Below are 16,900 nucleotides of genomic sequence, written 5' to 3' on the forward strand. Positions count from 1 at the left end.
CCCTCCCGCCGGCGTGGATTAAACCACCTCCATTACCGGCGGGAGCAGGTGGCGCGGACAGGCTCCGGGGTCCTGGGAGGGGCGTGGGCTGATCTGGCCCCGGGGGGTGCCCCCACGGTCGCCTGGCCCACGATCGGGGCCCACTGATCCGCGGGCGGGCCTGCGCCGTGGGGGCACTCTTTTTCTTCCGCCTTCGCCATGGTCTTCACCATGGCAGAAGCGGAAGAAACCCCCTCCCCTGCGCATGCACGGGGATGATGTCAGCAGCCACTGACGCTCCCGCGCATGCGCGGACTTCTGCCGATCGGCGAAGACCTTTCAGCCCCGGCTGGCGTGGCGCCAAATGCCATCCATGCCAGCCAGCGGAGCCCTAACCACTCCGGCGCGGGCCTAGCCCCTCAAGGTGCGGGCTTGGCCCCTAAAGGTGCGGAGACGTCTGCACCTTTGGGGTGGCCCGAAGCCAGAGTGGTTCCCGCCACTCCATTACGCCGGAACCCCCCGCCCCGCCAGGTAGGGGAGAATCCCGCCCCATGTTCATGAATTCTCTGGAATACCTTCTTGAGGCGAGCGATGTGTTCCTGGGGCATTGTGGACCAGATAATTACATCGTCAACGTATACTCGCACCCCCTCGTGCCCTCCATCATATGCTCCATGATGCGGTGAAATATTTCAGAGGCAGATATGATCCCAAAAGGATTGTAGCAGGAGCGACCGAAGGAGGTGTTGAACATGCACAGCTTGCGACTGGACGCGTCCAGCTGTATTTGCCAAAAACTCTTGGAGGCGTCCAGCTTAGTAAAAAATTTAGCATGAGCCATCCCACTGGTCAACTCCTCACGTTTTGGTATCGGTTACTGCTCCCGCATGATGTTGCGGTTTAGATCCTTAGGGTCAATGCAAATGCGAAGCTCCACTGACGGCTTCTTAACGCAGACCATGTAGCTGACCCAGTCTGTTGGCTCTGCGACCTTCAATATGATGCCCTGGTCTTGGAGGCCCTGTAATTGCTTCTTCAGACAATCCTTGAGGGGTGCCGGCACCCGGCGTGGCGCATGAATTACAGGGGTGGCATTCAGCTTGAGCAGGATTTTGTATCGGTACGGGAGCATGCCCATTCCATCGAATACGCTGTGGTACTGCATGATGGTGTCACCTATGTCAGCTTGCATGTTTCCATCAGGCGAGGCCGTCGCCGGTGATGATGACATGGTGTGGACTCGCTGAACCAGGTTCAGGAGCTTGCTGCTCGAGCACCGAGCAGGGACGCCCTGTCAGGCCCGACGATTTCAAACCGCAGTGTTGTCTTGATCGCCTTGTTGGATAGCCCTAGTTGACAGGAGCCACTGGCAGCTATGGCATTGCCATTGTAGTCAAGGAGCTGGCAGGCCGGTGGAAGAATGCTTGGTCTGGCGCGGATGGTGTTGAGGTCGGATTTTGAGATGAGGCTCGCTGATGCGCCGGTGTCCAGTTTAAATCGGATGCGAGCCTTGTTAACTGTGAGGACAGCACACCAATCGTCGTCGGGATCCACACTGAGGATCGAGAGGCGTTTCGCCGTTGTGGTGGAAGGAAGCACATGTGTAGTTATGATGTCCACCCAGTATGGGGACTTGAGGCACTCAGCGTCAGGGTCTGTTGGGCTGTCGGGATCGGAATCTGGCATATCTTGTTGTATTGAGCGGACACTTCTGCGCCGCAGCTGGGATCGCTGGCTGCTGAGCGGTGGAGCAGATCTGCAAAGGGCTGCGTAGTGGCCAAGCTTGCCACACTGTAGACACCGGCATCCTTTTTCTGGACATTGGCGCTTTAAATGGGCGGAGCCACAATTCGGACATGTCATGGCGCCGACGTCAGCGCGTTCCGTGCGCCATCGCGCATGCGCAGTGCAGTCGGTCAATGTGCGCACCTGCGCAGTCGGGTTGTCGGACTCGTTGTCCACTCGGTCGTGGCGCACATGCGCAGGGACCCGGGAAAAGCGTGCGAAACGGCCACTCTCCTCGATGCTCAAGGCCCTGCATTTGTGCAATGGCCTGCACCCGTTCCGCCTCGTGGGAGGCCAGCTTTGCAGTTTCTGCCGCCCTGATGTGGCAGTAACGATTCTTCGCATGCTCATGGACAACGCACGTCTCGATAGTGACAGCGAGGGTCAACTGTTTGACTTTCAGGAGCTGCTGCCGAAGGGAGTCGGAGTGGACCCCGAAAACGATCTGATCCCGGATCATGGAATCAGCCGTCGAGTCATAGTTACATGACTGCGCTAGGATGCGGAGTTGGATCACGAAGGACTGAAAAGGTTCACCCTTCCCCTGAAGCCTCTGCTGGGAAACGTACCGTTCAAAGCTCTCATTCACCTCAATGTCGCAGTGGCTGTCAAACTTCAACAGGACTGTTTAGAATTTCGTTTTGTCTTCGCCGTCAGCGAACGTAAGGGAGTTGTAGATGTGGATGGCGTGGTCCCCCGCAGTGGAGAGAAATAGCGCGATCTTCCTGGCATCCGATGCTGCTTCGAGGTCGGAGACCTCGATGTACAAGAGGAACCTTTGCTTGAAGATTTTCCAATTGGCGCCGAAGTTGCCGGAGATGTGGAGCTGCGGAGGAGGCTGGATGTTTTCAAGCTTGGAATCATCCCATAGTCCAAAGATGTGCGAGTTAGGTGGATTGGCCATGCCAAAGTTGGAGGTTGGAAAGATCACCATAGGTAGGGTGATCTGTCCAAGGGCCGATGCAGACTGCACTGTAAATTCTATGATTCTATGAATTAGCCCCACAACCCTCTGAGATCGCAGGACTTCTCTAATCCAAGCTTTTTCAGTCTCCATGATTTTGCCTTCAGATGCCCAGGTTCTATGAGCTGGAATTCCCTTCCTAAACTCTTCACCTCTCTCTCTCCCTCCCTCTCTTCCCTTTGCGTCGGGCAGCACGGTAGCATAGTGGGTAGTACAGTTGCTTCACAGCTCCAGGGTCCCAGGTTCGATTCCCGGCTGGGTCACTGTCTGTGCGGAGTCTGCACGTTCTCCCCGTGTCTGCGTGGGTTTCCTCCGGGTGCTCCGGTTTCCTCCCGCAGTCCAAAGATGTGCTAAATTACCCTTAGTGTCCAAAAAAGGTTAAGTGGGGGTTACTGGGTTACGGGGATAGGGTAGATACGTGGGCTTTAGTAGGGTGCTCTTTGTAAGGGCCGGTGCAGACTCGATGGGTCAAATGGCCTTCTTCAGCACTGTAAATTCTATGATTCCGTGATAAAAGTGAGCTTCTATTTTCCTGACTCATCTTCCTGACAAATGTCATTGATAAAACTCTTGGGGAAAGACTTGGAGATTTTCCTGTGTTTCTGTATAGGTATAGAAATGCAAACTGGAGTTGTCCTTCAATTGAAAGTCTATCCCTGGTTTTCTTATAGGCGCCTTTGGTTTGAGCATTGGGAACAGTTTTGAGGATGACCTGAGCCTTGGAGCGGAGGGTAAGTTGGCATTTTCCTTTTTTAGACTGTAGATAGACCGAATCTGGAGGTAGGTGAATCTTCATGACCCCATTTCTACTCCTAAATCTAATCTAATGTTTGTGTTGACCTCATCCAGGTGGAGAAATGGTTAAGGCTGAAATTTGTTCTTCATGATTAATTGTAACAGCAATAAACTTGTGAATATCAGTAGCCATCTCCCTCGCAACTTCAATCAGTACCATATTCACAAACATGTTCCTGAGGCTGCTTAGGCTGTTAGAAACCTTGGAGACTGGCAGCTTCTGTTCCTTTACTTTAGTTGTCCCATTTTACTTCATCCAATGCTCTTATTAAACATATTTCCTGAGAAACCCCATTCTGTGCCTTGCTGTTCAAGCTGTTTCGTCTCTTCTGTAACTGCTAAGCACACATTTCTTAAAACCATCAAAAATCACAACTGTGCCAATGGATATCACAAACCCCTCCTCAAATCTGAGGATTCTTGTGTACAAAGAACAAAATATTACAACAAGCTCATCTCCTGTGTTCATGAAGGTTCAAGGCGTTCTACACTTATGTGAGAAATAAGAGGATGGTCAGAGTGAGAGTAGGGCCGATCAGGGATAGTGGAGGGAACTTGTGCCGAGAGTCTGAGAAGGTAGGGGAGGCCCTAAATAAATATTTTGCTTCAGTACTCACTAGAGGGAGGGATCCTGCTGCTGAAACAGGTTAATAGGCTCAAGCAGGTTGATATTAAGAAGGAGGATGTGCTGGAATTGTTGAAAAGCATCAGGATGGATAAGTCCCCTGGGCCAGACAGGATATACCCAAGGTTATTACGGGAAGCGAGGGAGGAGATTGCTGCGCCATTTGCTATGATCTTTGCGTCCTCACTCTCCAATGGAATAGCACCGGATGATTGGAGGGAGGCGAATGTTGTTCCCCTATTTCCAGGCCCGGCATTGCTACACCCCCCACGTGTGATCCAGGGGTGCCGCCATCTTCTCCACCACAAGCCACGTGCGGCCCGTGGGTACCGCCATCTTTGATGCCACCCGCCATGAGCGCCCCATGGGCAGCGCCATCTTTGACCGCGCCTCAGGACCCCTGCTTGTCGGGCCGTTCGCTGCCCGCTGATACCTCCGCCACCGCTGATCAGCCCGGGACCTCCCAACATCTTTTGCAGCTCACCTCCATCATCCTGGATCAGTCTCGGCCCCGCAACCTCGCGACCGCTACGACAATGGTAAAGATCAACGGGCACGAGACGACCTGCCTCTTTGACTCCGGGAGCACAGAGAGTTTTATCCACCCTGCTACGGTAAGGCGCTGCTCCCTCCCGGTACTCCCCGTCACCCAGAAAATCTCCCTGGCCTCCGGATCTCATTCCGTGGAAATCCGGGGATACTGTGTCGTGACCCTCAGCGTTTAGCAACTTCAGGCTCTACGTCCTCCTCCACCTCTGTGCTGCCCTGTTGCTCGGCCTGAGTTTTCAATGCCACCTCCAAAGCCTTACTTTGAAATTCGGCGGACCCCTGCCCCCCCTCACCGTCTGCGGTCTCACGATCCTTGAGGTCGACCCACCTTCACTGTTTGCAAACCTCACCCCGGACTGCAAGCCCGTCGCCACTAGGAGCAGATGGTACAGTGCGCAGGACAGGACCTTCATCAAGTCGGAGGTCCAACGGCTTCTGCCAGAGGTGATCATTGAGGCCATTAACAGCCCCTGGAGAGCTCAAGTGATGGTAGTGAATACGGGGGAGAAGCACAGGATGGTCATTGACTACAGTCAGACCATCAACCGGTACACGCAGCTCGACACGTACCCCCTCCCACGCACATCTGACATGGTCAATCAGATTGCGCAGTATCGAGTCTTTTCCACAGTAGACTTGAAGTCCGCCTACCACCAGCACCCATCCGCCCGGAGGACCAATACACTGCCTTCGAAGCAGATGGCTGCCTCTATCATTTCCTTAGAAATGAGATGAAAATCGCTTATTGTCACAAGTAGGCTTCAAATGAAGTTACTGTGAAAAGCCCCTAGTCGCCACATTCCGGCGCCTGTTCGGGGAGGCTGGTACGGGAGGCTGGTTAGAGTTCCCTTCGGCGTCACCCATGGGGTTTCGGTCTTACAGCGAGAGATGGACCAAATGGTTGACCAGTACGGGCTGCGGGCCACCTTCCCGTACTTGGATAATGTCACCATCTGCGACCACGATCAGCAGGACCTCAACACAAACCTCCAAAAATTCCTCCATACCGCCAAACTCCTTAACCTCACCTACAATAAGTAGAAATGCATGTTCCGCACCAACCGCTTAGCCATCCTTGGCTACGTAATGGAAAATGGAGTCCTAGGGCCCAGCCCCGACCGCATGCGCCCCCTCCTGGAACTTCCTCTCCCACACTGCCCCAAGGCCCTGAAACGATGCCCGGGGTTTTTCTCATATTACGCCTAGTGGGTCCCTAGATTTGCGGTCAAGGCCCGCCCACTCATCAAGTCCACAGATTTTCCCCTGACGGCTGAGGCCCACCAGGCCTTCAACCACATAAAGGCGGACATCGCCAAGGCCACGATGCACGCAGTTGACGAGACCCTCCCCTTTCAGGTGGAGAGCGATGCATCAGACGTAGCTCTGGCCGCCACCCTCAACCAGGCGGGCAGATCCGTGGCTTTCTTTTCCCACACCCTCCATGCCTCCGAAATTCGGCACTCCTCTGTCGAAAAGGAGGCCCAAGCCATTGTGGAAGCTGTGCGACATTAGCAGCATTACCTGGCCGGCAGGAGATTCACTCTCCTCACTGACCAACGGTCGGTTGCCTTCATGTTTAACAATACGCAGCGGGGCAGGATCAAAAATGACAAGATCTTGAGGTGGAGGATCGAGCTCTCCACCGATAACTATGAGATTGTGTATTGCCCGGGGAAGCTCAATGAGCACCCGATGCCCTATCCCGTGGTACATATGCCAGCGCACAAGTGGACCGATTCCGGGCTCTCCACTATGACCTCTGCCACCCGGGGGTCACCCTGTTCTTCCATTTTGTCAAGGCCCGCAACCTACCCTACTCCATTGAGGAGGTCAGGACCGTAACCAGAGACTGCCAAGTCTGGGCAGAGTGCAAGCCGCACTTTTACTGGCCAGATAGAGCACACCTGGTGAAGGCCTCCCGCCCCTTTGAGCGCCTCAGCATGGACTTCAAAGGGGCCCTCCCCTCCACTGACCGCAACGTTTACTTCCTCAACGTATTCCCAGTTCCCATTCACCATCCCCTGCCCCGAGATGACTTCTGCCACAGTCATCAAAGCCCTTCACAGCAGCTTCACTCTGTTCGGTTTCCCCACCTACATCCACAGCGATCGGAGATCCTCCTTCATGAGTGATGAGCTGCGACAGTTCCTGCTCAACAAGGGCATCGCCTCGAGCAGGATGACCAGCTACAACCACCAGGGAAACGGGCAGGTGGAGAGGGAGAATGGGACGGCCTGGAAGAGTCTCACTCCCAACATGGCTGACATGTGCGGAGCCATAAATCGGATCCCTTGGTTGAGAAAGTCCACCTCCTCCATGCAAACCGACAGTACGCCTACGTGGCACACCCCGACGGGCGACAGGACACAGTCTCCCTCCGGGACCTGGCACCCACTGGGTCCCCACTCACAACCCCCGACCTGATACCACTGCCCCCCACCCCGATTGCTTCATTCACCCCTATGCCACCCACCCTCCCATCAGCGAACCTCACCGCAGCCCCCACCCCAGCAGGATCCGTCCCCTCACTGGATCCACTAAGGGGTGACGAAGTAGATGACAACACGCTTCCGGAGTCGCAGGTGACCACATCGGCGCCCACATCACCACCAGGACTGAGGCGATCGCAGCGGAGGGTCAGAGCCCCCGACAGACTCAATCTGTAATGTCTTTCTTCACCCCCGCCGGACTCTTTTTTTAAACAAGGGGTGAATGTGGTAAACACCACTTATAACACATTGCATGTATTATGGTACTGCGCATGTATTACAGGTAACACAGTAAATCCCAGCCTGCTGGCTCCTCCCGGCAGGCGGCGTATAAAAGTGTATGCTCTCCTGCGCTACTCCCATTCTGGTTCCAGCTGCAGTAGACACAACATCTTGTGCAATAAAGCTTCGATTGTTTCACCATTCCTATCTCGTGGTAATTGACGGTACATCAATTGGTACCTGGGACTACGATGTTGTGGCCATTACGGAGACGTGGATAGAATAGGAGCAGGACTGGTTGTTGGAGGTTCCGGGGTTTAGATGTTTTAGTAAGATTAGGGAAGGTGGTAAAAGAGGTGGATGAGTAGCATTGTTAATCAAGGATAGTATAATGGCTGCAGAAAGGCAGTTTGAGGAAGAGCTGTCTACTGAGGTAGTGTGGGCTGAAGTTAGAAATAGGAAAGGAGCGGTCACTTTGTTAGGAGTTTTCTATAGGCCCCCAGAGTGTAACAGAGATGTGGAGGAAAAGATTGCAATGCAGATTTTGGATAGGTGCGGTAGTCACAGGGTAGTTGTCATGGATGACTTTCACTTTCCAAATATTGATTGAAACCTCTATAATTCGAATAGTTTGGATGGGGCAGTTTTTGTATAGTGGGTGCAGGAGGGTTTCCTCACACAATATGTGGATAGACCGACAACAGGCGGGGCCACATTGGATTTGGTACTGGGTAATGAACCGGGCCAAGTGTTAGATTTGTTTATGGGAGAGCAATTTGGAGATAGTGACCACAATTCGGTGTCTTTCACTATAGCAATGGAGAGGGATAGGAACATACGGCAGGGCAAGGTTTATAACTGGATGAAGGGTAATTACGATGCGATTAGGCAAGAACGGGGAGCATAAGATGGAAACAGGAACTGTCAGGGTTGGGCACAATTGAGATGTGGAGCTTGTTCAAGGAGCAAATACTGCGTGTCCTTGATATGTATGTCCCTGTGAGGCAGGGAGGAAATGGTCGAGTGAGGGAACCATGGTTTACAAAAGAGGTTGAATGTCTTGTCAAGAGGAAGAAGGGGGCTTATGTAAGGATGAGAAAACAAGGTTCAGTTAGGGCACTTGAGGGATACAAGATAACTAGGAAGGAGCTCAAGAAAGGGCTTAGGAGAGCGAGGAGGGGGCATGAGAAGTCGTTGGTGGGTAGGATCAAGGAAAATCCCAAGGCTTTTTACACTTATGTGAGGAATAAAAGAATGACCAAGGTGAAGTTAGGGCCGGTCAAGGGCAGTAGCGGGAACGTGTGCATGGAGTCTGAAGATATAGGAGAGACCCTAAATGAATACTTTTCTTCAGTATTCACAAAGGAGAGGGGGCCATGTTGTTGAGGAGGATAGTGCGATACAGACTGGTAGGCTGGAGGAGGTAGATATTCGGAAGGAAGATGTTTTAGAAATTTTGAGAAGCCTGAGGAAAGATAAGTCCCCTGGGCCTGATGGGATATATCCGAGGATTCTTTGGGAGGTGAGGGATGAGATTGCAGAGCCTTTGGCTTTGATCTTTATATCCCCACTGTCTACAGGAATAGTGCCAGAAGACTGGAGAGAGGCGAATGTTGTCCCCTTGTTCAAGAAAGGGAATAGGTATAACCCTGGGAATTATAGGCCGGTTAGTCTCATTTCGGTCATAGGTAAATTATTGGAAAGAGTCCTGAGGGATAGGATTCATGATCATTTGGAAAGATACAGCACGGATTTGTGAGGGGTAAGTCTTGCCTCACAAGTTTGATTGTATTCTTTGAGGAGGTAACTAAGTACATAGATGAAGGTAGAGCAGTTGATATCGTATACATGGATTTTAGTAAGGCATTTGATAAGGTGCCCCATGGTCGGCTCATGCAGAAAGTAAGGAGGCATGGCTGAGAGGGAAATTTGGCCGATTGGATCAGTAACTGGCTATCACATAGAAGACAGAGGGTGGTGGTAGATGGGAAATTTTCATCCTGGAGCCCAGTTACCAGTGGTGTACCACAGGGATCAGTGCTGGGTCCTCTGCTATCTGTGATTTTTATCAATGACTTTGATGATGGAGTTGAAGGTTGGGTTAGTAAATTTGCTGATGACACCAAGATTGGTGGAGTAGTGGATGAGGTGGAGGGCAGTTGTAGGCTGCAAAGAGACTTTGATAGGATGCAGAGCTGGGCTGAAAAGTGGCAGATGGAGATTAACCCTGATAAGTGTGAGGTGATTCATTTTGGTAGGACAAATTTGAATGCGGATTACAGGGTTAACGGCCGGGTTCTGAGGAATGTGGAGGAGCAGAGAGATCTTGGAGTTCATGTCCATAGATCTCAGAAAGTTGCCACCCAAGTGGATAGAGCCGTGAAGAAAGCCTATAGTGTGTTAGCATTTATTAACAGGGGGATTGAGTTTAAGAGCCGTGAGGTTATGCTGCAACTGTACAAGAAAGACCTTGGTTAGACCACATTTGGAGTTTTGCTTGCAGTTCTGGTCACCTCATTCTAGGAAGGATGTGGAAGCATTGGAAAGGGTGCAAAGGAGATTTACCAGGTTGCTGCCTGGATTGGAGGATAGGTCTTATGAGGAAAGGTTGAGGGAGCTAGGGCTTTTCTCATTGGAGCGAAGGAGGATGAGAGGTGACTTAATTGAGGTGTATAAGATGATGAGAGGGATAGATAGAGTGGCCGTTCAGCGGCTTTTTCCTCAGGTAGATGTAGCTGTTACAAGGGGGCATAACTATAAGGTTCATGGTGGAAGATATAGGAGGGATGTCAGAGGTAGGTTCTTTACTCAGAGAGTGGTTGGGGCGTGGAACGCACTCCCAGCTATGGTAGTGGAGTCGGACACTTTAGAAACTTTCAAGCGGTTGTTGGATAGGCATATGGAGTGCGCTAGAATGATTGAGAGTAGGTTGATTTGACCTTTGTTTCAGACTAGTTTGGCACAACATTGTGGGCCGAAGGGCCTGTACTGTGCTGTACAGTTCCATGTTCTATGTTCTATTAACAATGTAGTGACGGAGCCGTGTGTTTCCTGAACACTGTAGTGACAGAGCTGTGGTAAACCACTGTGTTCTGATATTAGAGGTTGTATGGTAGAACCTGCACTACAGGTTCACCTGTGGCCCCTGCATGCTAGCTCCGCCCAGGAGGTGGGTTATAAATATGCGTGGCCTCCAGCTCGCAGCCATTTTGCCAGCTGCTGTGGGAGGCCACACATCTGACACTAATAAAGCCTCAGTTTGGATTCAACTTCGTCTCCAGTCAAATTGATCGTGCCTCAATTTATTAGTATCAGATTCAGAAGATGGACCTCCGGATTAAACCAGATCGCCTGCAGCTGGATCCACACTCAAGCGATGCCAGAAAGGACTTCCAGCACTGGCTAGTTTGTTTTGAAGAGTATAGCAACACGGCGCCGACCCCTGTTCCAGAGGCTCAGAAGATCTAAATACTGTACTCCAGACTCAGCCCCAAAGTCTTCCCGCTGATCCAGGATGCGCCCAATTACGCTGGCGCTATGACTCGACTCAAAGAAAATTAGGAACAGAAGACGAACACGCTCTTCGCAGACACGCGCTCGCAACGCGTATTCAATTACCTGGTGAGTCAATCGAGGACATCTGGAGGGCCCTGATCGCATTAGTTCGGGACTATGACTGCCAGGACGTTACAGCTAAGGAACACTCAGATCTGATGCGGGACGCTTTTGTAACTGGGATTGGGTCCGATGTTATCAGGCTGCGGCTCCTAGAGGGGCCATGCGCGACCTCGCAGAGACTAAAACACTAGCGCTCTCCATGACGGTCGCCCTGCGCAATGTCCAGTCCTACCCCCCAACCGCGCGGCCCATTCCTCCTACGCTTCATGGGCCCCACACGCAGCCGCCCCAGCGGGGGTGCTACCCACCCAATACGCCTGCGCTACGCGCCAGCCAGTGATCCACGGGGGGCCCCGATGCTATTATTGCAGCCAGCAAAAACACCCCCACAAACGCTACCCGGTCCGCGCTGCCCTTTGCAAGGCCTGCGGGAAGAAGGGCCACTTCGCTGCTGTGTGCCAGGCCTGCTCAGTGGCCGCGGTCGCCCCCAACCCCCCGGTCACGGACAATGGGCGCCGCCATCCTCCTCTCCTCCCCATGCCATGTGCGACCAATGGGCATCGCCATCTTCTCTCCCGCACAACACCTGCGTTTCATGGGCGCCGCCCATCTTACTCCACCCCCGCAACGTGCGTTCCATGGGCGCCGCCATTTTGTAATCCCCAGGATCTCCGGGCACCGCCACCTTTTCCACCCCGCAGCACATGGACACCAACGGCGTTCCAGGCCCTCGACTCAACGGCCGCCTCACTACCCGACGATCAACCACGGCTCGCCTCCATGGCAGTCGACCAGTCCCGACCACATAATCTGACCAACACATCCACCAGTGTGAAAGTCACCGGCCATGTGACCTCCTGCCTACTGGACTCCGGGAGCACCAAGAGCTTTGTACATCCAAATACGGTAAGCGGCTGCTCCCTTAAGGTACACCCTACCAATCAAAGTATCGGCCTGGCCTCCGGATCCCATCGCGTAGCGATCCAGGGGTACTGCACGGTCACGCTCACAGTCCAAGGCGTAGAGTTCCACGGCTTTCACCTCTACGTCCTCCCTAACCTCTGCGCTGCACTTATCCTCGTTCTGGACTTCCAGTGCAACCTCCAGAGCCTGACCCTTAAATTCGGCGGACCCTTACCACCCCTCACTGTGTGCGGCCTTGCGACCCTAAAGGTCGATCCTCCTTCCCTCTTTGCCAATCTAACTCCAGATTGCAAACCCGTTGCCACCAGGAGCAGACGGTACACCTCAGCGAAGTGGCCCTTCTTCCCGCAGGATAAGGGCTTCATCAGGTTCGAGGTCCAGCGGTTGCTTCGGGAAGGCGTCATCGAGGTCAGCAACAGGCCCTGGAGAGCTCAAGTGGTAGTGGTTAAGTCTGGGGAGAAAAACCAAATGGTCGTGGACTACAGCCAGACCATCAACAGGTACACGCAGCTCGACGCGTACCCCCTCCCACGCATATCTGACATGTTAACCAGATTGCACAGTACCGGGTCTTCTCAACGGTGGACCTGAAATCCGCTTACCACCAGCTCCCCATCCGTAAATCGGACCAGCCATACACCGCCTTCGAGGCAGACAGCCATCTATATCACTTCCTTAGGGTCTTCTTCAGTGTCAACAACGGGGTTTCGGTCTTCCAAAGGGAGATGGACCGAATTGTCGACCGGTACGGTTTGCGGGCCACGTTTCCATACCTAGACAATGTGACCATCTGCGGCCACGACCGGCAGGACCACGACGCTAACCTCGCTAAATTTCTCCGCACCGCCACTCTCCTCAACCTCACGTATAACAAGGAGAAGGGTGTGTTCCGCACAAACCGCTTAGCCTTCCTCGGCTACGTGGTTCAGAACGGAGTTCTGGGGCCCGATCCCGAATGCATGCGCTCCCTCGTGGAGCTCCCCCTCCCCCACTGCCCCAAGGCCCTCAAACGTTGCCTGGGGTTCTTCTCATATTATGCGCAGTGGGTCCCAAACTATGCGGACAAGGCCCGCCCACTCATACAGTCCACTCATTTCCCCCTGACGACCGAGGCCCGGATTCCGGGCTTTCGCCCGGATCAGTGCTGATATTGCCAAAGCTGGAATGCACGCTGTAGACGAAACACTTCCTTTCCAAGTAGAAAGTGATGCATCAGACGTCGCCCTTGCGCCACCCTCAACCAGGCAGGTAGGCCCGTGGCATTCTTTTCCCGCACCCTCCATGCCTCTGAAATTCGGCACTCATCCATCAAAAAAGAGACCCAGGCTATCGTTGAGGCTGTGCGACATTCGAGGGAGGCATTACCTGGCTGGCAGGAGATTCACTCTCCTCACTGACCAACGGTCGGTAGCCTTCATGTTCAACAACACACAGCGGGGCAAGATGAAAAATGATAAAATCTTGCGGTGGAGAATCGAGCTCTCCACCTATAATTACGAGATTAAGTATCGCCCTGGCAAACTCAACGAGCCCCCAGACGCCCTATCCGGAGGTACATGTGCCAGCGCACAAGTAGACCGACTCCGGACCCTGCACGACAGCCTTTGTCACACAGGGCTCACTCGGTTGTACCACTTCATTAAGGCAAGAAATTTGCTCTACTCCGTCGAGGAAGTAAGGACAATCACCAAGAACTGCAAGGTCTGTGCAGAGAGAAAACCGCATTTCTACCGGCCGGACCGCGCGCGCCTGGTGAAGGCCTCCCGCCCCTTTGAACGCCTCAGCGTGGATTTCAAAGGCCCCCTCCCCTCTTCCGATCGACACACATATTTCCTCAGTGTGATCGATGAATACTCCCGGTTTTCCTTCGCCATCCCATGCCCCGACATGACGTCTGCCACCGTCATTAAAGCCCTTAATTCTATCTTCACTCTGTTCGGTTTCCCCGCCTACATCCACAGTGACAGGGGATCCTCATTCATGAGTGATGAGCTACGCCAGTTCCTGCTTGTGGTAGTATGTATTGGGGGTCATGTGGGACTGGAAGCCCTAATGTCATTGGCTGACAGATCCCGGGTCCTGGTTGGCCGTTGACGTCAAGCTCCGCCTTGAAGGCGAAGTATAAGAAGCCGGTGTCTTCCCCCGCATGCCAGTTTACTATCGGGCTGCTGGGGAACAGACACGCTTAATAAAGCCTCATCGACTTCACTCTATTCGTCTCATGGAGTCTTTGTGCGCTACAATTTATTAAGCGTGCCTAAAAAGGACTATGGAGCTCAGGATCATTCCAGAATGCCTGAGGATCAGCCCCCACGCAGTAAACGCGGCAGCAGCCTTCAAACACTGGCAGACTTGCTTCGAGGCCTACCTCAGACCGACCACCGGCCGGGTCTCAGACGAACAAAAACTGCAGGTCCTGCTCTCGAGGGTGAGCACGGAGATTTTCACCCTCATTGAAGACACCGACGATTTCCAGACGGCGTTCGCAGCACTGAAAAGTCTCTATGTCCGCCCAGTTAACCAAATCTACGCTCGCTACCAGCTCGCGACGAGACGGCAAGCTCCCGGAGAATCGATGGACGAGTTCTACGCCGCGCTACCCGCGCCTACGGCCCCGACCGCGCGGCAGGCCATTGGGCCCCGTACGTACCCGTCGCGGCAAACCCCCCCCCCCGGACACCCTACAGGCTTGCACGGTCCAAACGGCGAGTCGCACCGGGGGCGCCCGCTGTTATTTCTGCGGCCAGGCGAAGCACCCCCGACAACGCTGTCCGGCCCGCGCAGCCATCTGCAAAAGCTGCGGGAAAAAGGGCCACTATGCGGTGGTGTGCCGATCCCGCGAGGTCGCCGCCGTCCCGGGGCCACAGGGTGCCCTACAGGCAGTCTATGCCTCCCAACCCCCCCAGCACGCCATGTGCGACCCGCAGGCGCAGCCGCTCTGGGTCCCGACCACCGCGGCCCCGGGAGAACTGGGAGCCCTGCACGCCGCCTACGCTCCCCAACCCCCCTCCCCGCAGTCCATGTACGACCCGCCGCCGGCGCTCCCGATTTGGGTGCCGGCCAACACTCTCCACGGAGAGGAATGGGTCTTTCGCGTCCCGAACGCCACCCACACCCCCCTCCCGCGCACCACGCCTGACCCGCCGGTGCCGCCTACCTGGGCCCCGACCGCCGCTGTCCCCGGTGAGGGAGCTCCTCACGCTCCTTGCGCTCGCAGCCCCACGCCTGACCCGCCGGCGCCGCCGACCTGGGCCCTCACCCCGCGCCCCACTCCTGTTCCGCCGGCGCCGCCTACCTGGGCCCCGACCGCCGCTGTCCCCGGCGAGGGAGCTCCGCACGGTCCCAGCGCTCGCGGCCCCACGCCTGTCCCGCCGGCGCCGCCGACCTGGGCCCTCACCCCCGTCCCGCGCCCCACGCCTGACCCGCCGGCGCAACCTACCTGGGCCCCGACCGCCGCTGTCCCCGGTGTGGGAGCTCCTCGCGCTCCTTGCGCTCGCGGCCCTGCGCCTGACCCGCCGGCGCCGCCGGCTTGGGCCCCGACCACCGCTGTCCCCGGCGAGGGAGCTCCGCGCGGTCCTAGCGCCCGCGGCCCTGGCGCTCGCAGTGAGGGAGCTCCGCGCGGTCCTAGCGCCCGCGGCCCTGGCGCTCGCAGTGAAGGAACTCCGCGCGGTCCTAGCGCTCCCCAGACCCCCCAGCACACCATGTGCGACCCGCAGACGCCGCCATTTTGGGTCCCGACCACCACGAGGGGAGGAGGGGCGCCGCCATCTTGGACTGCTCCAAAGCCCTGAAACGTTGCCTGGGTTTCTTTTCATACTACGCCCAGTGGGTCCCCCAATATGCAGACAAGGCCCGCCCGCTAATACAGTCCACTACCTTCCCCCTGTCGACAGAGGCTCGCCAGGCCTTCAGCCGCATCAAAGCGGATATCGCAAAGGCCACGATGCGCGCCATCGACGAGTCCCTCCCCTTCCAGGTCGAGAGCGACGCATCCGACGTAGCTCTGGCGGCCACCCTTAAACAAGCGGGCAGACCCGTGGCCTTTTTCTCCCGGACCCTCCACGCCTCAGAAATCCGCCACTCCTCAGTGGAAAAGGAAGCCCAAACCATAGTGGAAGCTGTGCGACATTGGAGGCATTACCTGGCCGGCAGGAGATTCACTCTCCTCACCGACCAACGGTCGGTAGCCTTCATGTTCGATAATGCACAGCGGGGCAAAATTTAAAATGACAAGATCTTAAGGTGGAGGATCGAGCTCTCCACCTTCAACTATGAGATCTTGTACCGGCCCGGAAAGCTGAACGAGCCGTCCGATGCCCTATCCCGCGGCACATGTGCCAACGCACAAATTAACCGCCTCCAAACCCTCCACGAGGACCTCTGTCACCCGGGGGTCACTTGGTTTTACCACTTCATCAAGTCCCGCAATCTCCCATACTCTTTAGAAGAGGTCCGTACAGTCACAAGGGAGTGCCACATCTGCGCGGAATGCAAGCCGCATTTTTTCAGGCCAGATGGAACGCACCTGATTAAGGCTTCCCGCCCCTTTGAACGCCTCAGTCTCGATTTCAAAGGGCCCCTCCCCTCCACCGACCGCAACGCATATTTCCTTAATGTAGTGGACGAATACTCCCGCTTCCCTTTTGCCATTCCCTGCTCCGACATGACCGCGGCCACAGTCATTAAAGCCCTGAACAGCATCTTCACGCTATTCGGTTACCCCGCATACGTCCACAGCGACAGGGGGTCCTCTTTCATGAGTGACGAGCTGCGCCAGTTCCTGCTCAGCAAGGGCTTAGCCTCAAGCAGGACGACCAGCTACAACCCCCGGGGGAATGGGCAAGTAGAAAGGGAGAACGGCACGGTCTGGAAGGCCGTCCTACTGGCCCTATGGTCCAGGGATCTCCCAGTTTCACGGTGGCAGGAGGTCCTCCCGGACGCTCTCCATTC

The 16,900-nt window shown here is 55.0% G+C and overlaps 1 protein-coding gene across 1 annotated transcript in view; it reads left to right on the plus strand.

Annotated features, from left to right (window-relative positions):
- tespa1 (thymocyte expressed, positive selection associated 1) overlaps positions 1 to 16,900 on the plus strand; it is a 298,936-nt gene that overhangs the window by 109,440 nt on the left and 172,596 nt on the right. The window contains exon 5 of the mRNA XM_072486878.1: positions 3,400 to 3,459. Coding sequence (XP_072342979.1) covers positions 3,400 to 3,459 — 60 coding nt within the window. The remainder of the gene's footprint in view (positions 1 to 3,399; positions 3,460 to 16,900) is intronic.

Source organism: Scyliorhinus torazame, chromosome 21, assembly GCF_047496885.1.
Source record: "Scyliorhinus torazame isolate Kashiwa2021f chromosome 21, sScyTor2.1, whole genome shotgun sequence".
In the NCBI taxonomy this organism is placed as follows: domain Eukaryota; kingdom Metazoa; phylum Chordata; class Chondrichthyes; order Carcharhiniformes; family Scyliorhinidae; genus Scyliorhinus; species Scyliorhinus torazame.